At 43.2% G+C, this 23,487-nt stretch overlaps 1 protein-coding gene across 2 annotated transcripts in view; it reads right to left on the bottom strand.

Annotated features, from left to right (window-relative positions):
* Positions 1-23,487, bottom strand: part of USP33 (ubiquitin specific peptidase 33) — a 72,353-nt gene that overhangs the window by 37,539 nt on the left and 11,327 nt on the right. For both annotated transcript variants that reach the window (XM_054980062.1, XM_054980063.1), the window contains exons 5-9: positions 18,459-18,611; positions 15,363-15,465; positions 10,465-10,534; positions 9,415-9,528; positions 7,924-8,002 (exon numbers count right to left, since the gene is read on the bottom strand). In XM_054980062.1, the coding sequence (XP_054836037.1) occupies positions 7,924-8,002; positions 9,415-9,528; positions 10,465-10,534; positions 15,363-15,465; positions 18,459-18,611 (519 nt within the window). The remainder of the gene's footprint in view (positions 1-7,923; positions 8,003-9,414; positions 9,529-10,464; positions 10,535-15,362; positions 15,466-18,458; positions 18,612-23,487) is intronic.

Below are 23,487 nucleotides of genomic sequence, written 5' to 3'. Positions count from 1 at the left end.
AGACGGTCCCTGAGCTGGACAGCAGCCAACCGTGGCTGTTTTGGAACCGGACGACCGAACGGACGGACGGGAACACATCTCACCGCGGCGCCCTGAGTTGGGATTATTCGGAACTTGCCCCGTGGAAAGAGCCAACGGAAGTTCCTGAGCAAAGTTGGGTGCAAATACAAAGCCGTACCCATGCTGTAGACTCCGGCATCTCGGCCGTGACGGGCCTAGCTAAAGGAATTCTAGCAGCGAGATCGCGAGTCGATCAAGGCGATCCTCCGCCCTGGGGGCCGTTTTCCCCGGTGAGTACAACTGAGGGAGGTTCCGTGATGGGGCAACCGGATCCTAGCCGAATGCAACAGTTGGAAGCTAGGCTGATCGATATGGAGGAAAGTTTGGCTCATGCCATTCACCTAATCTCGTCAATGGGGGCAGGAGAGAGAATCTCGCCTGAAGAAATGGCGATACAAATTGCCACCCTTCAAAGTGTCATGTCCTATCCAGTGGAGGGCGACCCGCAGCAGCCGCTACCTTCGGGAGAGGAGGAAACCTACCCTGAAGAACCGGGAGAATCGCCCGCGGAACACCCTGGACTAAACGAAATTCCGCCGAGCGGGGATACTCCAGCTGAGGTGCCCGGAGGGACTCCAACGGAACCCCCTAAATTGGACGGGGATCCGTCTCCCGAGGAGACTCCAGCGGAGGAGCCAAGAGAAGGAGAGGGACCAACCCGTCCAACCGAGACGACAGTGATACACCCTCCCGCTTCTCCAACAACAGTTCGGCCGGGTCAGAAGGAAGAACTCCCGGCCCCTTCTGAGGAGGAATTACCGCAACGACCGCTAGAAGTGGTTCCTATTCAGCAAACCTCGGGGGAAGTTCTACCGGCGCCACAAGACCAGCCTGTGCGTCCCAGAGACACGACGCCAAGAGGGGCAAGCCCGCGCGGCCCACCACCCATTAAGCCTTCGCCGCTGCGGCCCCTTCCGCTTCGACCACAACTAACCCCGCCGCTGCAGCCGATACGTTTGCCACTGGAGCAGCCCGTAAGACCACCTCCGAACCAACCGATGGGGCCTACACCACTACGACCCCACCAACCCACCCCTCAGCGGCCGATCATTACTCCGCCGCACCGACCTCAACTGCAAACACCTCAACCGCTACGGCCAGCACCTCCTGCATTGCCACCAGCCAGACCGAGATTGCAGCCGCCTGCCCGACCCAGACTGCCGCCACCAGCCCAGCCGAGAGCGCCACCACCAGCCCAGCCGAGAGCACCACCGCCAGCCCAGCCGAGGCCGCTACCCCCGGCTCAACCGGTGATGCCGCCGCCAGCGCAACCAGCACCGCTAGCACAACCGGGTCCCCCCATACCTCAAGTGCCATTGATGCTTCCGGCGGACTTCTACCCAGCACCGGCTCCGAGGCAAGACCTCCCAATGGGTTGGGTGAAACTGGAAGCCACTTTTGATGGGGATCCCTCCAAACTGGGCTTTTTTCTAGTGCAAGTCGTGCAATTCTTCAACCGGTGGGGACACCTCTTCGGCAGCGAGGCCAGCCAAATTGAACATCTCGGCTCCCGCTTACAAGGGAAAGCAGCGGACTGGTACGTAGGACTATATAATATCGGGGCCCCAGAACTCGATACTCTCCAGGGGTTGGTAGATGCTATTAGAGCACAATATGAAGACCCCTTAGAGGAAACCAGGGCCCGAACAGAATTGCAGGCCATTAAACAGGGCAGCATGTCAGCGAGAGACTATATCACGAAATTCCGACAATTGGCTGCCAAATGCCCTAGGTGTGAGGAGTCCACCAAAATCATCCTGTTCAAGCAAGGACTAAACCCGAGACTTTTGGACAGAGCTCTCATGCAGGACAATCCCCCTACCTTGTTGGGTTGGATCCAACTTGCATGCGAAGTTGAGAATCGCATTTTGGAAGTCCGTTTGGTTGAACAACAACAACAAACGGGACAAAGGAGACCCTTGACTTTGCAGAAGGGAGGACGGGGAGCTGGGTACGCCACCCGTGGAGCGAGAGATGCTAGATGGCAACAAGGGCTGTGTTTGCAATGCGGACAAGCCGGTCACTTTGCAGCACAATGCCCCTACCGGCCTGTGCAAAGACCTCCGCTTCAACTAAGGCGCCCAACCCTTGCTCCATTTCCTACTCTCCAACGCCCGATTCCCGCACCTCGAGCGAACAGAGGCCGCGGCGCTTCCCAAAGGCCCGCCTCAGAGAGGGGACTAGAAGCGGAAGAAGTTATGGAATACGACCCCGCTTCCCCAAACGCAGAAGTCAATCCAGAGAGCCCCCAGTCGGGAAACGAGATGGATCTGTCGTAAAAGGGCCCAAACGACAGATCCGCCCCAAGCCCGTTCCTGCACCGAACCGGCCACCTGGGTCCATTTTATTCATGCCCGTGACTCTGATCAACCCAGAGAGAAAAATGCACATTCGGGTGCAAGCTCTAATCGACTCGGGCTGCTCAAGAGACATCATAGCCCCTGCTCTAGTTAATGGACTGGTTTTACCAACTCGGGATTTACAAAATCCAGTAATCTTTGAACAAATGGATGGTACCAACATGAATCCTGTTACAACTGAAACCATCCCGGTGATCACAGGCATGGGACAACATTGGGAGAAGAGGTCCTTTGTCATCAGCTCTACTGCCAAGTACCCGTTAATCCTAGGCAGCAAATGGCTATGTGATCACAACCCCTACATAGACTGGGCACAGGGATGCATTACCTTCAGTCACGCCAACTGTGAAAATCACCGTTGGAATCAAAACTGGGGCGAAGACCCTACTCAGAAAGAAAAGGCCCTCCTTACCCAAGAAGAAGTCAACCAAATACCCGAACCTTACTGGCCTTTTCTAAACGCTTTCTCGGAGGAGGAAGCGGACACTCTACCCCCGCATCGACGAACGGACTGTGCGGTGGAAATTTTACCAGGAGCCTCGCTACCCAAAGGGAGACTCTACCCCATGAGTCTCCATGAACGCGAAGAGCTCCGGAAATTCATCGACACCAACCTTCAACGTGGGTTCATCCGCCCAGCCTCTAGCCCCCACGCCGCTCCGGTCCTCTTCGTAAAAAAGAAGGATGGGGGACTCAGACTCTGCACGGATTTCCGAGGACTGAACGCAGTGTCCACCAACAACGCCTATCCTCTACCGCTCATCCGAGACCTTCTCAACGTCGTGGCCCAAGGTAAGATCTTTACGAAATTAGATCTAAAAGATGCCTACTTCCACGTTCGTATCAAGGCAGGGGATGAGTGGAAAACCGCGTTTAATACGCCCCTCGGACAATATGAATACTTAGTTATGCCCTTTGGATTGACGGGAGCCCCGTCTGTATTCATGTCCATGATAAACGAAGTTCTACACGAATTTCTGTACAAAGGGGTGGTGGTGTACCTTGATGATGTTTTAATTTATTCGGACACCGAGGAAGAACATGTTCAAATGGTACAAAAGGTCCTGGCCACCTTGATGAGGAATAAACTGCCCATCAAATTGTCCAAATGTGAATTCCATAAAACAGAACTCACTTACCTTGGGTATTGTATCTCCCAAGAGGGTCTGAAAATGGATCCAGCCAAAATACAGGCGATACAAGATTGGCAAACGCCCACCACCCGCAAAGAACTGCAATCCTTCCTGGGTTTTGCCAACTTTTATAGAGACTTCATAGCAAATTTCGCCCAAATCACGCTCCCCTTAACAGAACTGCTGAAAACCAAAGATAAAGGGGACCAAGCTAAGAAACCCTCTTCCAAATTACAATGGACCCCCGATTGCCAAACGGCTTTCGACTGCCTAAAAGAACAATTTGTAACAGAACCCATCCTCTCCCACCCCAACGAACAATCCCCCTTCATAGTACAGGTCGACGCCAGCGATACGGCGATAGGGGGGGTTTTGCTACAGAAGGGGGAGGATGGGAAATTGCGTCCTTGTGCGTTCTTGTCTAGAAAATTTTCTGCAGCGGAAAGGAATTGGAATGTGTGGGAGAAGGAGGCCTTTGCAGTAAAAGCAGCTCTTACTAACTGGAGACATTGGCTGGAGGGGGCACGATACCCTTTTGAGGTCTGGACAGACCATAAAAATTTGGAGGCCCTCCGGAGCCCACGCAGACTGAATGCCAAGCAATTGCGGTGGGCGGAATTCTTTTCGAAATTCAACTTCACTCTAAATTATCTCCCGGGCAAAACTAACTTTCTGGCGGACGCCCTATCGCGCATGCCCCAACATAAGAGCAAACGGGCGGAGACGGTCGACACGGTCTTCTCGCCTAAGCAACTTGGGGGCGTGGTGACTACTCGCAGCCGCGCCAAGCAGCCCCTCCCAGCCAACCAGGAATGGAAATCGAAACTTAAAGCTGAAATAGAGAAGGAGGGGGATAGAGCTCCGCGGAGCAAACTGACCCAATCCCCACAAGGAGATTGGTTGGCCGGGGGCAAGTTGTATGTCCCAGACAGCCTCCGACTGGAAATTTTGCAGCGCTGTCATGATGCTCCCACTGCTGGACATTATGGGTATCTAAAAACTTTGCATCTCGTCCAAAGACAATTCTGGTGGCCGGGCATGCGCAAAGACATTTCCCAATACGTTAGTTCCTGTCCTGTTTGCCTCAGCGCCAAAACCAGGAAAGGGAAGCCTCCGGGTCTCCTGCAACCATTGGAAACACCAAACAGACCCTGGGAAGTAATATCCATGGATTTTATTACTGATCTACCTATCTCAAAAGGACATAATTGTATTTTAGTGGTGGTAGATCTATTCTCCAAACAAGCACATTTTATCCCCTGTACTGCTATACCCTCCGCGCGAAAGCTAGCGGATCTGTTTTTAAAACACATCGTGAAATTACATTCTTTTCCGTCCAAGGTGATTTCGGATCGCGGCGGACAGTTCGTTGCCAACTTCTGGCGGGAGCTTTTGAAAATGTTGAATATTGAACAAGGCATCAGTTCAAGCCACCACCCACAAACCGACGGACAATCCGAAAAGACTAACCAAATTTTAGAACAATTTCTTCGTTGCTACATTAATTTTCAACAAGATAATTGGGTGGACCTTCTCCCCCTAGCCGAATTCTCCTATAACAACAGTGTACACGCTTCAACGGGAGAGGCTCCATTCAAAATTGTGTACGGGACTCACTTCGATCCCTTCCCGTTAGACGCACCCCCTCTCCATTCCTCTAAACTGCCAGATGTATCTTCATGGTGGGGGGAGGCGGCGCAGCAGTGGACTCTTATTAAGAAACACCTTGAAAAAGCCAAACTGGATTACAAAAAATACGCAGATCGCCATCGTGTGGCCGAATGGGAATTACAACCTGGAGATCATGTGTATATTTCCACAAAGAACCTAAAGCTAGCTCAAACCAGCCGCAAACTCGCTCTAAAATTCCTGGGACCTTTTCCTGTGCGCAAAATAATAAATAAGGTAACTGTTGCTGTAACTTTGCCTAAAAACCTGCGCCATGTGCATGATACGTTCCACGTCAGCCTTCTAAAAAGAGCTCCCACCGACAACAAATGGCACATCAAAGCTCCACCCATTCCAACTTTGATTGACGACCAAATACACTATGAGGTACAACAAATCTTGGACTCTAAGCTCAAGCGAAACCAGCTTTTTTACCTCATTCGCTGGAAGGACTTTGATTCTGGTTACGATGAATGGGTGAACTCTGCACATGTTCATGCTCCTAGATTAACCAAAGCTTTTCATACTCGCTATCCATATAAGCCTGGGGGGGATCTATTTTAAGGGGGGCAGAATGTCAGGTCCAGTATATATCTAAACTGTACTGACTCCATTTTCTAATGCTTCTAGTGTTTAAGTGCTTTCTCCCCAGGTGCACCAGTTCCCAGGCAGCATTCCCACCAGAGGAGATTGTTGTGTCTAACACCGTTCCACCAAGCGTTGGCCTTGAAGGAGAGCAGCTTCCCAGGACTGAAAGATGTTGTTTTGAGAACTGTGGGGGGAGGCTGTTCCAGATGGGTATTGTTACTCTGTATCCTATGCTTGCTCTTCATTGGTAACAATGATCATGTACCATCCTGAGTCTCCTATTCAGGACAGTGGACTATAATGGACCTTTTCTGCAATAAAACTTCCTTTGCCAGACACTGGACTTATTCTTGCTTCTAAAGGGAACCTTGCAGAGAGTGCCTTATCTAGCCACAGTCTGACACCTTGCAGCCATTTCTACCTTTCATGAAACCATTGACGGCAAGATGGTATTTTCACACCACGCCTCTAAGCAATTTCTCAAAGGGGTACATAACATTTTCCCCCCTAGACGCCTCCCTCTGCCCCAATGGAGCCTCTCCTTGGTCCTAGGGCAGCTTATGTTGGCACCTTTTGAACCTCTTGCAATATCAATGTCCTATCCTGGAAAGTAGCACTTCCGGTGGCTGTCACTTCTTTGAAGAGGGTGGGGGGGCTCAGCGCCCTCCGCATTGACCCCCCATTCCTCGAGTTTTTTCATGGGAAAGTCATATTTTACCCTAGTTTGAAGTTTCTTCCAAAAGTCCTTTCCAAGTTTCACTTACAACAATAGGTCATTCTTCCTGTGTTTTTCCCCAATCCATCTTCCAACTTGGAACGCGCTCTTCACAAACTAGATGTGAAGAGAGTGCTATTGTACTGCATTCATAGGATCAAATCTTTTCATAGGTCCAAGAGTTTGTTCATTTGTTATGCAGGTCCTCGCAAAGGCCTCCCAGTAGCTAACCAATGGATTGTAGCTGCAATCAAGACGTTGTTACGCAATTGCCAAGGTTCCCTGTCCTGTAACCATTAGAGCTCACTCTACCAGAGCACAATCAGCTTCAGTTGCATTTCTCCGAGGAACTCCCCTGCAGGACATCTGCCAGGCAGCAACCTGGTCATCGGTGGATACCTTCATTCGTCACTATTCAATGGATGTCAATGCCAGGAGATGCCACAGTGGGAACTGCTGTTCTGCACTCCATCTTGACCTGAACAGCTCACACCCTCCTCCATTGGTGAGTAGCTTGCTATACTCCTAATGTGGGACTGCACTGAAGACTGACGACGAAAACAGTGTTGCATATACCTGTAACTGTTGTTCATCTAGGTCTTTGTGCAGGCACACATTCCCTCCCTTCTACCCCGCTGTGAGCTTCTCTGATCTTACAGCAGCTTAGGAACTGAAGGAAGGGTAGCTCCGCCCAGCAACATGACTTAGGCTGGAACACTCTGCACAGGCGTGTTGCCGGGGCGGCGCACCCTCTAGCATTTGAGAGCTTGAAAATCTTTCTGATGGCTGGCCCTGTGCGTGCACAGTCCCAATATGTGCCTGCACGAAGACCTAGATGAACAACAGTTACAGGTATATGCAACACTGTTTTTTTCTGCTGTGGGTTCCTACAAACTTAACGGACTGGCAGCAAGTCAGCATTTCTTAAAACAATGCTTGTTATTAATTCAAGCTAAAACTGCACTAAATCAATCATTCTGGTATAGAGAGTACATGAACTACTAGGTTAAGCTAGTATGTATTGTAAAGTATTTTAGCACAGAATTTCTGCCCATTACTAACATTGTTATAAGCAACAAAACTAGCAAGTTCCTAGTTCCCCATCTTGGGTTTTAACTAAATTTATTGTGTTTAAGACCTTTCCCCTCATACTCTGGAAGTCTATATAGTAGGCACAATCAACTGCTCTATTAAGTAACAGGAAGGAAAAAATAGAAAGTCTGGTAGTTTTCTAGGAAACTCAAGGTCCATATTTATTGAATAGCATAGATATTACCTTTTTATTTGCTATGTATGCTTTAACCTATAATAATTTTTAGTTCTCTAAATCTTGCAACAGTATAGTCCAAAATAATTTGCTGCAGTGATATGCATAAAGAAAACTTTAAGAAAAGCTTACCTGTTGCGAATATCCACGAAATGTTGGATTAACTGTTTTAATTCCTTGGAACAAATTTGTTGGAACAACAGCTCCAGGCCTGGAAGAAAAGCTTTTGCAGTAAACTTGCAACTTCTCAAACTGTTTGGATTTTTTCAGTGTAATTTTATTCAAACTGTGATCACTTATGAGTGTGCAACACAAAAAGTAACATTCTTCCAATATACTTTTCATTATCGACTCTGAATATAAAAGCTGTACTTCTCTGCAGCTGTTATATAAGTCTAACACTGAGTTAAATGCAAGGTTACATCAACATGATAACTTGACAGGACCAGTTATTCATTAGTTCCCACCCCCACAGCATGGTTCAGGGGTCCAAAGACAGTATGCCACTCAGCACTGAGTGCCGCAGTAACCAGAGTACGTTAGCAGGAATCCTCCTCCTGCAAAGAAAACCCTAGTTCTTGAAATAGGATGACATTCATTGAAAAGGAAATAAGGATGAGTCCAACAAAGTCCCTTTTTCACTGCAACTTCTTAATCCTGTATGGTATTCTGTTCCAGAGGCATTTTAAGGAGCTCAGCAGGCTGCTTCAGATACACAGAATTCAGTGAAAAATCACTTTTATCAAGTTGCTACACTGACATAACTTTGAATCCAATCAATTGTTCCCATTTATATGATTCTGAGAATTGGTGAGGAGGCATCCCAATACCCTTTTCATGCACCAGTAGCACACACATGCAAAACTCCAGTCATCCTTATCTGCATCTTACACTTGTGTAAACATACACTAAAAATAATGGCTTCTTCTGACATTTTCCTAGCAACAGACTTTGCTACCTTCAAATTAGCCTGTACCAAAGTAAGCAACCAGAAGTATCCTACACATCATCCTCAGAAGAGGAGAAGGGATAGACATAATATTCATGCCTGTTCATGTAGTGCCAAGCCATGCTTACAGCTTTACTCAGACAGTACAACCTGGTATTAAGCTAACCAAGTGCAGGAACCCAGCTTGTTGCCAGGTCTTCCCATATGCCTCTTCCCCTCTTCCTACTCACACGGAAAGCAATAAAGAAGTCCTCATTTAAAAACCAACTCCAGTTACCTGAGATATATGAAGACAGATGCCTGAGTTAGCAGGAGTTACTATACTCCACAAGCCAAGATTCTAAACCACATCAATTACAACTTTTGGTGGGGAAAATTAACTCTGGGTAACCCAGGAATTCCACAGGTAATTGGAGTTTGTTTTAAACTAGGATTCTTTCATCACACTCTGTGAGTGAAGAAAGAGTAGAGGCAAGAGCCCAGCAAGCTGATTTTGTGCATAATGTCAGTTTAATGTGATATTTGATTGCAGCGGGCATTATGCAAGTACTATGCCGCACAGTGCCTACCAAAGAAAAATGGAACCTTTCAGTTCAATTTCTTAGAAAATATTCTCCTAGAAGAATCATGTGAGGGTGATTATGAGATATTCCACAACGTAAGTGACACAATACCTGCTTTTATGCCAGAGTTCTGTCATGAGCTTGTAATAACTTTTACAAATAGCTGGTTTCTTATCAGTCCGAGCTAAACTTCCACAGTCAAGGAAGAACTGTGTCAACTGTGGGCTGGCAATAAAGAAGAAAAAAGTCATTAGTATAAAATACTAGCCCTAAAGCATCACCATTCCTACCCTTGATTAAAGACTGTAACTTTGCTCCTTGCTAAGCACACACAAATAATAAAAGGCATTTAGCCTCTCCGATAGAAGTGATAGAGTCATTCCTCTTTTTGGCTGGGCAACGAAATCTAAGAGCCGTTGTATAAATTTAATGTGCTTTCAGCAAAAGAAAGGTTGTTGTCACTGCTGTAGCTGAGCCTAACACATAGCTGAGGTTAGGCTCTGGTGGTAACACAATTTCATAGGCTGTAATGTAAGGTGACAAAACCTGAGAACTGCACTGCCAGCTAGTCTGTATAAAACTGACACTTTAAACATGTGTGTTGATCTGATTGTTTTGACTCTGCAGTACCTTAGACTCATTGGCAGAAATTAGAAAGGCACCTTTCAAGTTAATATTAACAACACAGGGAGAAGTCGTAAAAAGCTTACTTCTCTGTGATTTTTCTTACCGATTAATATTCAAGAAAAAAGGTAAACCTCTCCTAAACCTTTACTTTTGAATACTTCTCACTACACATATATCAACAGGAGACTGAAAATGTTTTGATTCTTTGCAGCATAAAATGCAGGAGTTTAATAGTTTCATCCTTTGAAAATATACCATTTCATCCCTAGGAACTTCTATAACTATACAAGTAAAACTTCAAAAGTTACTTTCTTATCCCCAATGCTATTTTCGCTTGTTTGGAGATGGCAAGTTCACATAACATCAGAAGTCAGTCCAGCACTTAACATCATAACTAATGATAGAAGTATGTGTAGGGAAGCTTTACGCTACTTAAATAAGTAAGTGCAACCAGAGTGCACTTATAACTTCCAGCAAGTTTCACAGAGGCATGACTCTGCAAAGGTACAGAAAGAACTCTTTATTTTTTCTTACCAATTTGAAAGAGCTTGTAAAGCTGCATTCATGTAACAAGTGTTGCCAATATTTTTCAAGCCTGTCAATCCTGTAGATAGGGAAAAACCACTAAGCAAATTAAAACGAAGTTTAACAACACATATGCAAGAAATAAATAATTCCTTATAAAGTTAGAAACATTCCATTCTGCTACATCTGCAAAACTTCTCAGATGTCAATATTGGCTTTCAAACATATTTACTATATCTGAAGTCAACATATAAGTTGGTTAACTTCAATCCATCAGTCAGCCCCAACTCTCCTCACCACTACCCATCCCATCCCAGTCTCATCTGACCAAAATAATCTTTTGAGAGTAATAATTTCACTTTCTAAGCAATTCTTCAAGGTTCAGCAACTCTGTCAGGATCTATACTGTAGCACTCCCAGTCCACAACATGAAGCCTTCAAGACCTCCCTCACTTCCTATCATTGTGTATTAGATCTTGCTTTACTCATTGTGCATTAGACCTTGCTCTGCCCTTTCCCTTAATGTTCTAGTGCAACAACCTCTCCCTCAGATTCCCAATTCTCCATTCAAACTGGATTTCTGTAATACATTCAGCACTCTTTGGATCTTCCGCACCCCTTGAGATCTTAAAATTAACAGGTCATGATCGCTCTCTTTATATTACTTCTTTGCCACAATATCACAAGGCATTTTGGCAATTCTTCCAAGTTTTCTGGGAAACTGATATTTTCTTCTCATCATGCTACCTGAGTGCTTGGCTGTCAGATTCCAAACTTATTATCCAGTCAGATAAACATTTGCTTTGGACCAGGAGAGCAAGATGTCAAACTCAACTAATAAAGTTATGTAAATGTCTGCACCAAAGAGTACAGTTGGATTTTCTACACTAGGAATAGGAATCAACAAAGATTAAAACATTCTTATAACAAACAGGGTTCTTATAGCATTTTAAAGACTAACAAGACCTGCTGAAAATGTGGGGAAGGCGGAATAAAAAATAGAAAAAACCCCCCTAAAAACCAGCCTGCACTAACATCTGGGGAGCGGACAGAGTATTGCTTGGTCTACACCGGAGAGCTTCAGTCATACCAGGTTGGCCAACTCAATTCTTTTCACTCTGTCTCCTTTCCCATACCATCAATAAGTGGCCATTTCCAGAGAGTGGCTCTATACCCACCTGCCACCAGTCTCAGAAATACAGACATGGCAATTGGAAGGACAGGAAAATTCAGCCACCACATTCCATCTTCTTATCCAATTCAATTGCTGCCACAGGCACCCAAGTGGAACAATGTGATCAAGCTAAGAGAGAAGGCTCCACCTCCTTTGGGACAGTAACACCCAATCACCGAGCAAGAACTCCTTAGCCATTTCCATGGGATAGTTATTTCACCCAGGACCCACCATAAAGGGCAGCTCACCCCACGGAATCAACAAGGGTAGGAAATTTTTGTGCATAATGGGGATATCTGATAGCAATATTTTTAGTAAGCATGGTGAAGACTCTAAGGACTGAATGCTGCCAATGAACAGAGAGTTTAGGGTAGCCACTTACGACTTATTTTACTCTCCACTGCTCTTCCATGATCTTAATTTAGTTTGACCACCGTATGTTTTAGAATGGCATCAAGGATTTTATTTTGGCTGTTCTATGCCTGTATTTGGGCTGTAGTCGGGGTGATACATTTGGGAAGTTCTTGGTGAGGGAGAGGCAGTAGTGGATCTCAATTACCTCAGGCAGAAGGATATCTTGTGGAAGGAATAGGATACATCAGGTAAGGAGAAAAAAACCAACACAGTTAAGGGCTTGCTTCCGTTCTGACTCCTTTCTCAGGCAAACCTCCCCCCGCCCCGCCCGTATGTCCTATCAGCCTGTTATCAGATCAAAGGTTCTGCTACTGAATGCCAAAAATACAAGTGGAAAAACAGCTGAATGACGAGGCCCAGATTGACATGTATCACTAAGACCTAGCTCAATGGGGAATGAGGAACTGGGCTGTCGCAACTTTCCCACCAGAATTCTTGGCACAACAGACCTTTCCAAGCATCCTGTTCAACATTCCCCACCGTTTGAGGGTTTATATTTGGTGCTGGGACTGCAAGACAGTACAGATTCAGTTCATGTGCCAACCACCTCATTGGGTGTTGGATACTCCTATGCTGATAGTGCCCTAGTGTTTCACCTTCTGAGTATTCCCCGTCTCTTTCTCCAAGCTGGTGAGCCACTGAAAGGGCTTAGTTCCCTCTGCTTATGTGCCGTGAGTCATCAGAAGAGGCATATGCTCACATGTGTGTACATGGTCAAGTGAGCCGGTAAGTATTTCAATGCAGTCAAACCAGCATACAGAAAAACAAAACTTGCATAGATACTACAAAAAGCTAACACATAAAATGGGAATTGATCAGATCACAGCTAGTGCTGTAAAGCACTAGAAATAAACTAAAAGGAAAATAACTGGTTAACCAGTTATACTGATCTTATACTGATCTTCACTTTATATCAGATTCCTGTTCTGAGAAAACAGCTCAAAGATGCCAAGAACTTAATGAAGGCTGCTATCCAGCCTTGGTAGCTTCAGGTTTTTTTCTCTATATTCCTTCTTGTCCTTTGGTACACTTTCCGCCAAATCAGCTGGCCATTTCAAACTCACACACACCCATGCAGCAGGGACGGACTCTTTGGGACCCACCCTAAGTATGTGTGTGTGGAGGGGGGGGGAGGAGACTGACTCTCAGCTTCCTGCCAAACCTGCCTGACTCCAATCCCCCCTAAGGCAAACAGCCTCCTTTTCATTACAGATAGCACTGGAGGGATTTCAACATCAATGCCAAGGCAGCTCAGAATTTTATAGCTGCCATGACAATCACAGGCATGTCTCAAGTAATATCTGGTCATACCCTATTTGTTATTCTGTGAATGGTGTGAATCATCTGACCAGAGAGGGTTAAGTTTGATGCAACTGATCTGTCACAGACAGATCAGTAACTGGTAAGGTTAGACTAAAGGAGGCCTTGAGCCTCTTCAGGGATTTAAGAGGCTGGGCTGTCCCTGGGGGAAGTTAGACCAAAGTGGTTTGACAGCTCTATGAGATTTTCCAGTTGACAAGGCTAGTAGTCAAGCTGAGAACTTGTGTTGACTATTTTTGATTGACAAGATTGCTTTTAAGTAACCACTCCCTCACGTGGTATGACAGAATAAAATTTGTTAATCTTAAGACAGGCCAAAAGAATTCCATTTATTTCTGCTGCAACACTAACACAATGACCCCTCTGGAATAAGTGCCACTAACTGCACAAGAATGTCACCTTTCCTTCATCCTATAACAACTAGAAATCTACATAAATCATATTTTCAAGTTGCATGTAAAAACATTTGCCAGCCCCTCTACTGGTAAAATTCTCCCCATTCTCTGAAGGGATTGCCCTCTTCCCACTGAAGTTCTGTTGCAGCTCCCCAAAGCCTCAGAAAAGCAGAGAACCTTCAGGAATAGTACAGTACAGGAGGCTATAGCAATAAGGGAAACAGAAATTGCTTCCCGCCCACTCCTGTGAGAGCTTCTGCTACTTTTGCACAGAAAAATATAGCAGCAATTATAGTGATATATTCAGTGTTAAGTGGCAGCGTACTCACTGTATAGACTTCATAGAGACTCGGTTCATACTGAGGGGTTACTTGCTAATCCACAAAGTAAAAGCCTCGCTTAAGGTTTTCAAATGCTCCTCATCTCAATTCACACTTTATATACTTGACTTAAATAACTTCCATAGAGGCATTGTTCAGCAAAGCGTTAAATCCATTGCAAATTAATATATTGGGTAACAGACCAAGAGCATCATAGCCTTACAAAGTGCAGAGAGGGGGGGGGGGGCTCCAACTGTTCCAGAACAGTATTAATCTGAATTTCAGGGATATTCATATTAAACTTATTAAAGATCACAAATATTATTCAATACATTTTAATTCATGGTCCTGATGTTTTTAACTGTTTTCCCTAACACAGCCACCAACTTTTAAGACACATGTATTCACCAATACATCTTATATACTAATAGCCAAGTGGCCCTAGTCTAAAGATATTCAAACCTGTGGACCACCTGGGACCAAAACAGATGTTTCTGCAACTTTCTGGGGGATCCTGAGTTGCAGAAAAACCTGAAACACAAGGGGAAAATGGGTGGGATTAAATTCTACCCCCCCTCCCCCGCAAGACTGGACAGGCCCTGTTGAAAGTGGTGTGCTGCCACTGTTGCTGTCACTAGAGGAACAAAGCCCATCTCAGCCACCAGCTGCATCAAAAGGCAGTAGCCAAGCAACTTATGCAGCCTGGGAGTGGGCATTGCCTCTTCCCAGCCTGGCACCACTTACCTCTACTGCTTTCAACATCAGCAGCAGAGGCAAGGAGAGTGAAGATGGTGGCCTAGAGGAGACTTTGGAGAAAATTAAGGTGACCAGAGGAGAAGCAGCAACAAATCTATCACGACTGGGGTGGGGGGAGGAGAGAAGGGGGGTTTGAGAGTAGAAACTGCCACCACTGTGGTGACAGCAAAGCAGAAGTATGCTGGGGTGGGGGGAGAGATGGCTGTAACCACAGTGGGGATGGGCTGGGAACTGAGCCACTGCAGCCTCTGCACCAAGTCTGTGGGAAGCTAGGCAAAGTGAGGCTGACAAGAAAGGAATCCCAATGTGGCTGCAACCCCACACCCTGCATTTCTCGTGGGCTCTCCTTGTGAATAACTATTTTTAATATCATCCTGAAAACAGCTTTAATTAACAAAGGAAACATGGTTATTAAAGTGTTTTAACATCCTTACTGTTATGGAATTCAAATAGAAATGGGGAGATATTTATAGAAGCAGTAATTTGTTGCAGCTATCAATATTCAAGTAAATTGTTCGGTTATATTACCTCTTGCCTTGAATTCATCTTCTTCATCTACCTGTACATCTAGGTCATCAAATGTTGCAATCAGAGGAATTTTCAGTGTAGGGATACCAGGGAGTCTAATATCCTGTAGGAAAGATAAAATATAAAAACCATTTTTTCAAATACTATCTTCACTTTGATGCAGGTTTAAAACGCTTACATATCTATATCTGGAGCCCATGTACCACCAATGGAAAGCACTGATGATCCAGAGTTTCCTTGGCCTCCCATGGAGCCATTTCCACTCCCTCTTGTTCTTGGGGTCGAGGGACTTCTGTGTACTAATAATCAGGTGGCTGTAGTGGGGAGGGGGAAAGGAATGAGATTGCTCTTTTTGCCTCTTGCATAAGCAGTCCTTTGCTCAAGGAAGAGAAAGGAATGATTTCACCCCCTTCCACCTCCCCATTACAGCTGCCCAAACAGTGCCATTATGACACACAAGTCCCTCAACCCTGGGATTAAACTTTCCTAAAATGGAAATGGCTCAATGTGTGTGTGTGGCCGGGGGAAGGGGGGGAGATGACAAAGGGATTCAACTTCAAGATTGTTCATTTTACTTATAAAGTCAAGCATTTACACTTGGTAAGGTCAAAATTCTTCTATCTGATGCAACAAATCTAGTGTTAATAGTGCCATACAAATGCTACATTTACAAAATGGCTCTAATGCAGCCCTTCCCACTTCTGTCACCAGTTTGTTCAGTTTCAAAAACAGATGTTTAGGTAAAATAATCGAGTACATGTATATTGAATATATAAAATTCTGGCTTCAGTAAAAAGACTAGATACATTCATGACTGACAAATATCAATAACTAATAAGAAAGATGATCAGGACACATACTCTTTTGCTGATAATGTGCTGGATACTAAAAAGTGATAAAACAAGAACTAGTCTATTAGACTTCTATGTAGTTATATCTTGAGTAGGCTTGTAAATACTATTTCCTACCTCATTTCTATTATGCGTACCATTTATTTTCAAATAATTTATTTATGCTCTTATGCTTATGTCATCATCTCATTATAGTCTTATATGGTGTTTTGGTTATGTTATAATTCTGAAAATCTGTAGTACTTACATGCAATTTTATTTAAGTATTTTATTTGCAATCACATTCTTCTACAGTTTGGGGCATTACACGCTAGGATTTGTATTCTGCAGACTGAATGAGTTCAGTTTATGAGTAGAATTCTGCTCACTAAAGCCCCTTGAGGGCACATGCACACCAAGTTACTGCTCAAACTATTCTGTAGGGTCCACACCCCCACCCAAGTACAGCATGAGGAAACCACAGCTACAGGAGAAATCAAGAAAGGTACACACCCCAAACACAAGTCACTTTCACCAATAAAACCTACCCTTTGCATCCTAACCTATGTTTATTTGGATAGCATGTGATCAAATTATGCGTTCTTCAATGAATTACTTTTTAGTTCAATTTCTTTTAAAGTGTATAAATATTATGAAAGTTAGTCCCTGGGCTCAGTTTAAGGTATTGACTATCATATACAAAGCTCTTCATGGCCATGGTCCTGTTTATCTGTGGGATCTCCTGTCTCCCTATGCTCTGCCATGGCAGCTTCGCTCAGCAGAGCAGGGCCTTCTGCACGTGCCAACCTGCAATTAAGCAGTATCAGTAACTGCTCATAATGTGTTCGTTCTATTATTGCCTCCACCTCTTGGAATGTCCTGCCTAATGGGATCAGGAAGGCTCCCACTCTACTGGCCTTCTGCAAACAATGCAAATCTGAAATATTCAAGAGGGCTTTCTTACACAAGTACCAGGGCTGTATTATAACAAAATGATTCAGAAAGATACTAAAGTGTTAGAGACTGTTGTCTATACTACTGTGGTCAGAGCTTTTTTTCTGGGAAAAGAGGTGGTGGAACTCAGTGGGTTGCCCTCAGAGAAAATGGCCACCAGCCATGTGACCATTTTCAAGAGGTTCCGGAATTCCGTTCCCCCTGAAAAAAAGCCCTGTGTGGTATAACTTGCATTGCCTATTGCTGTAAGTAGGATCCTACTATCTAAATTTTGCATCATTTAATGTATCTCGTTGATACTTATATTTTGCTTAAGTTCTGCTTTCAGATTTTGGTTGGTTCCAGTTTCCGGCAATCCAAATCGTATTGCATTTTTTTTTGTATGTCCAATCCTGTTGAAAGTATTGACTTCATGTAACCCGCCTTGAGACTAGGGATCCCCAGTCCTCTGGTGGGGCTGGGAGATCCCTTGCTCCCACCCTCCACCCCCCACCACCAGTGACTTGGCCAGTGGGGGGGGGGTAAAGGCAGGGGAACAGGCCTCCCAGGGCGGTACAATGATATCACTCTTGAGTGATGTCAGCATGCTGCCCTGACAGCACTCCCGTGCTTTGCAGTGAACCAATTTGGGCCTCAAATGGGCCAAATCAGGCCTTTTGGTGCCCAAATCAGCCTGGGAGCATGCACAGTAAGAGCAAAGAAAAGTTGAATGCTGCCCCCCCCCCCAAAACCAGGAGGGTAAGGGGATCTGGCAACCTACTTGAGACCCAGTGAGAAAGGCATACTATAAACAACAAAATACGTCGACCTAGAAAAATGACGTTTCTCTGTAGCCGTTAAGATCCTTATTTTTCAGAGCTGCTCCCCACGCCACATGGTAAAAACAATGGAGTAATTTAAAAGAACAATTTGTGATAAAGCCTTTTTTTTAGAAGTCAAAAATCCCTTTGGAAAGAAATAAGTCGTTGGGTATGTGAAGAGATTCACTGGATTTTAGCCATTAACTCAATTGTAAAACATTAAGAACACTCATAACTTGAATCATAAAAATTAGAATACATTCAAACACTGCACCTTTATATGGCACTTTAGAGTACATGATCTCAATCAATTTCAAAATATAAAACCCATCCACAGAATTATAGTTGCTTCTGTTTCAAGAGAACAATTCTTGTTGTGTATGAATTTGCATGAATTTGATTAAAGCTTTTATCAGTTGAAACATTTTAGCAACCCTAGGGGAAACCTCACCAAAACCCAATTACAATGCTATTTCCACATACAATGTCAGGTGGAAAATATGCTTAATTACCTGTAAGATGTCTTCAGGATCTTGATGAGATACTCGTACAGTTTCCAATGAGGAATGAGATCTCAGTTTTCTATCTAGAAACACTTCTTTGCTACATGCATAACACCAGACACGTAGTGTAGTAAGATTAACTGTCAGGCAATGTTTTGTTTCCTAGAAAAGAAAACCAATGAATTTAAGAACTTGAAAAAAACACAAACTTCTCAATGAGAAAAGTTAATACAAACAGGTATATGCAGCATTTAACTATTACTTCTGCTTCCTGTAACAAAATCTAAAGCCACATCCTGCAAAGATTAATATTATATATTAGAAATATGAAATATAAAGACAGTTTTAGTTCTCATTCTGAAATACAGAAAAAATAGTACTATAGTCTATAAATTTTAAGTACTGCATCAGGAGATATTAAAGGGTAGGGAAATTCAGTCCCCATCTACAGAGATTGCTAGATATTGATGAAAGGTAGCGATATATTGCCCTTTGTCAGTACTTGAGGCCATTGAGCATATGCAGCAGGTCCCAAACACAAATGCAGAAGAGAGCCAGATGCGCCTATACATAGCCGGTAGAGTGAATGCATTTCTACTACAAAATTCATACTGAATATTTACTTCATTTATATTCTGCCTTTCTCTGTGAGAAGAAACATGTCAGCAGAAAACATCCAACGAACAATCCAATATGACCAGGATTACAGAATTAGAAAACAATGCAAAAAGAAAGCTGTTTAAGGCAAGATATACCATAAATCCATAAATAGGAATACAAAGGTGTTTGTTTTACTTTGTTTACACCCTAACGTTCTCTCCATGGGAACCCAAACCAGCAAACCAAGTATACCATGCAAGAAACATTGCAATAGACTACAATCCTATTCACTTAGGAAAGCATCTCTCCTGAGCTGTTCCATTATACTACAGTTTATTTAAATGTAACACATTTCTATAACCTAGGCAGATCATGAGAGGGAGGGTAGGAAAGGTTTCATCAGTGCTTAGTTCTCACAGACTCTTCTTACATGCCCAGGGTAAGGCTGATCACAACCTTAGGGTCAGGTAGCAATTTTCCACAAGCCAGTTTGGCTAGGAATCCTGATGGAGTTTTGCCATTTTCTGGGCATGGAGTAAGGGTCACTGTGTGAGAGGAGGCAGGTATTGGGGAGTTTCTTGCATTTTGCAGGGGGTTGGACTAGATGACTCTATAGGTCCCTTCCTACCTTGTGATTCTATGATTTCTATACCACCTTTCCATCAAAATAATTATCCAAGGAAGCAAACATTAAAATATCTTAACATTAAAACAGCATCTAAAATACAAGTGTATGTAAAATATTTAAACAATTCAATAAAACATATACACTCAAACACACACCACGACCAGGGAAAAGGGCCAATAATAGTTAGTGGGGGTGCTGAACAGAACAAAAAGGCTTCACCCACTGATGGAAGACAATAACAGAGGGAGATAAAATTCTCCAGGGAGGGAGTTCCAAAGTTTCGGTCCCATGAGCATGAAAATCCTTCTTGGGTGGTCACCCACCTAGCTTCAGAGGACAGGGCACCCAAAGCAGGGTTTTGATTGAAGTGGACAGGCAGATTTATATGGCTGTAGGCAGTCCATTAAGGTATGCTGACCCCAAGCCACATAGGCCTTTAAAGGAAAATATCAACACCCTGAACTGGTCTTGGAAGCAAACTGGGTGCTAGTGCAGATGGAACAAGACTAAAGTGATATGACTTCTACGACCCTCTCCAGTCAACTTCACGGCTGCAACATTCTGTACCAACTATAGCTTCTGGACAGTCTTCAAAGACAGCCCCATATAAAGACCACTATAGTAATCTAATATAGATGTTACCAGGCGTACACCATAGCAGCAAGATCTTTCTCACCCATGAAGGACTGCAGCACACTCACCAGATGAAGCTGTGAAAGACACCCCTGACCACAGCTGTTACCTTTCTATCCTGGGTCCGCCAGCACCCTACAGTACAACAGCTCCTTTAGGGGAAGCGCAACCCCATCCAGAATAGGAGATATCCCAATTCCCTGGATACATAAATCTTCCCCTCACAATTGGTACCTCTGTAATTCACTGCAAAACACACAATCCAAGTCTTGCAAAAAGAAAACAATTTAATGAAAAGCAGAATACAATCCCTATTACTTTCAAATTGGCAACTTAGTCTTACATTTAGAAGGATTAAAGAGGAAGAAGCAATAAATTAAGACCCAGCGGTGTTTCTAACAAAATGGTTAACAAAAATCCTAAAGTTAAAAGACAGTACCACCCCGCTAATCACGAAAGCGTATTGGCTTGGCTTTCCAAACAATCCCAGAAGGAAAGGGCCTAGAGACATTTTGGCAATGTTCTCAGACCATAGATTAAGGAAGAGGATCTTAGAGACAGCTAGACTGCAGAATTCAGTTACATATAATGGAACCCATATTGCTGTCCTTACTGATCTGCCAAAAGAAATCCTCAACAAGAGAAAAGAATTCAAACTGATCATAGAAACTCTTAGAGAAGCAAGAATAGACTACAAATGGTCTAACTTCACAAAGCTCCAATTCAAACACAAAGGGAAAACCTATCTGGCAGAAGATCAAGAATCAGGTTTGAACCTTCTGAAGAACATTGATCTGGAGACATTTATGGGCTTTGAGAACATATCCCTTAAGAGGAAAAGATCACAACCAATTTCTCCTCAAAAGGGTAGCAAAATCCCAATCAGACACACTCAATAGTCATTTTCCTCACTATCACTTCTTACATGTCTGCATAGAAATAACTGAATGTAAATTAATAAGCATAGTGTTTAATAATTTATTGATAAAGGTTCACGGGTGGGGAAAGAAAAGCATTTTAATTCTGGTTTAGCTCCCTGAGGTAATACAGCTCTTCTACCTTGGTAAGTATACCAAGTACCTGTATGAGGTATTAACCCACATAGGTATAGAGAGCTGTTTAAACTGCATGGTCAAGTACTTTAATTTTAAAATTCTGTGTTTTTTTATTTATGTTTAGCAATAGTTTATAACACTTGACTACTGATTCTAGCAAACTATATCTATTTTCATTGGGGAAGTGGGGTGGGTTAGGGAAGGGAACACTAAATATCATCAAGGGAAAGTTAACTAAATCATTATGTTAGGGGGAAGGGGAGTGGGGTAATTTCAGAAAGAGGGAGGGTAGTTGAGTGTCTGTATAAATGATAAGATATACTATTTAAATTCTAAAAGTGTTTTATATATTCTTAATTGAAATTATTCTTAAGATGTTTAAATCTGGTAATATATAACACCGAAGATCTCCTGTAACTATCACATTTTTGTTATTGAATATGATCCCTTTTGTTGTTATTGAAAATATTGAAAATAAAAAGTTTTTTAAAAAAGTGGTCCAGAATATTTCTTTTTCCCCATTCTATAAAACGACCAAACAATATAGTTCAGAAGCCATTCTATTATTCCATACTGGGCAGAAGTGGGTGGGCAGGGCATTTAGCAATCCAAGACTCTTCCTACTTAACAGCACAATGTTTAAGGAAACACACCGATCATGTGGATCGCCTGCATCTTGCTAGTGGATTATCACACACAAGTCTTAATTCTTTCAGACAGTCCATGTCTCTGTTTGACCATAGCATGTATAATACTCAAGCATGCTGTATTCAGCTTGCTACAGCACCCCATCCACTAATCAAATCAAATCAAAAGAGTTTATTGTCTATAGCCACAGGCCGTCACAATTCACTAAACATTGACTAATAAACAATTAAATCCACTAATGGGGATGGGATTCAAGCATTATTATGCTCAAAGTATATGCAACATTTATTCGGTGAAAGGTATTCAAGAAAGAGGTATATAAAACTAGGGCTCACGTGAAATTGCTTAGCATGCTTCTATTTTTGTAATCCAGTCCATATGTTTAGAGGTGGTAGCACCACTGCTGCATTGCAGAACTACTCTCTCCTGTATAGTGATAATGCTTAATGAACGGCATATAAAATAAACTCACAATTATACCAAAAGCTTAAAAAAGGAGAAAAAGAACCCCTTACTGACTTTCTGCATGAGACGAGAAAAAATGAACTGATGACTTGTGGATTTGATTTCTAAGAAGATCAGTTTCGGAAAACTAAACAGAAGGGGGTAGCATTGAAAAGATAATTTTGGAGATATCAAAGCTGTAAGGATATGTTTGTAAAGATATGACAGGTGTTATAGAGAAAAATGGAAATATGTATTATTTTCTTTGTTCTTTAATTTCTGTTCTTTTCTCTCCTTTTTTATTTCTTTTTCTTTTCTTTCTATTTTCCTTTTTTGGGATTTTAAACTTTGAATAAAATAAAAAGTATTCAAAAAAGGAGAGAAAGAACTGTGAACCAGGCTCTGGCCAATTTGATTCTTCTTCTCTCCCTTTTTAGAGAGGTAGATGGTGGCAGAGGTTTGTATGCGAAAGCACATCTGACTCACCTCATCCCACCCATACTGTCAGTTAAGTTGCCACTTAGAGAGCAAGGGTCCTAAGGACCAGCAGGTGAAGGGAGAATAGCATATCCCCTCTCTGTGTCCTCACAGCTCCCCTATAAGAGCATATAAATGACTCAGAATACACAAATAAGGCATGTTACACTTTGCTGAAATTCATGCTATTCAAGAACGTTCGAAAGTATATTACCTATACTTTACCTCTTACAGTAGAAGAGTATAAGAATGTAGTTATTTTTATTTGTATTTTGCAATTGTATGCCTTTGCATTCTGTGGTAAATACAAGTGCTACATACTCTTTAAATCTTTTCCATATAACTTTAGGAATTACAACATTTTGCTTTATCATCTCCAAACATATTGGTTTCAATTACCATTTTCAGAAGAAAAAGAGAACACTTTACATGTACAACATTGATATAGTAACAATTCAGCTTCTATAGAATTACCTGCTATTGCATCATGCTTTCTGACATTTGCAGAGTTACTGCTGAGATCATGAACAGCAATCACTGATCCTGTACACGA

This window comes from Eublepharis macularius, chromosome 5 (genome assembly GCF_028583425.1).
Source record: "Eublepharis macularius isolate TG4126 chromosome 5, MPM_Emac_v1.0, whole genome shotgun sequence".
NCBI classification, from domain to species: domain Eukaryota; kingdom Metazoa; phylum Chordata; class Lepidosauria; order Squamata; family Eublepharidae; genus Eublepharis; species Eublepharis macularius.
Note: the sequence above shows the minus strand (reverse complement) of the source record. Positions and strands in the feature narration are given on the sequence as shown.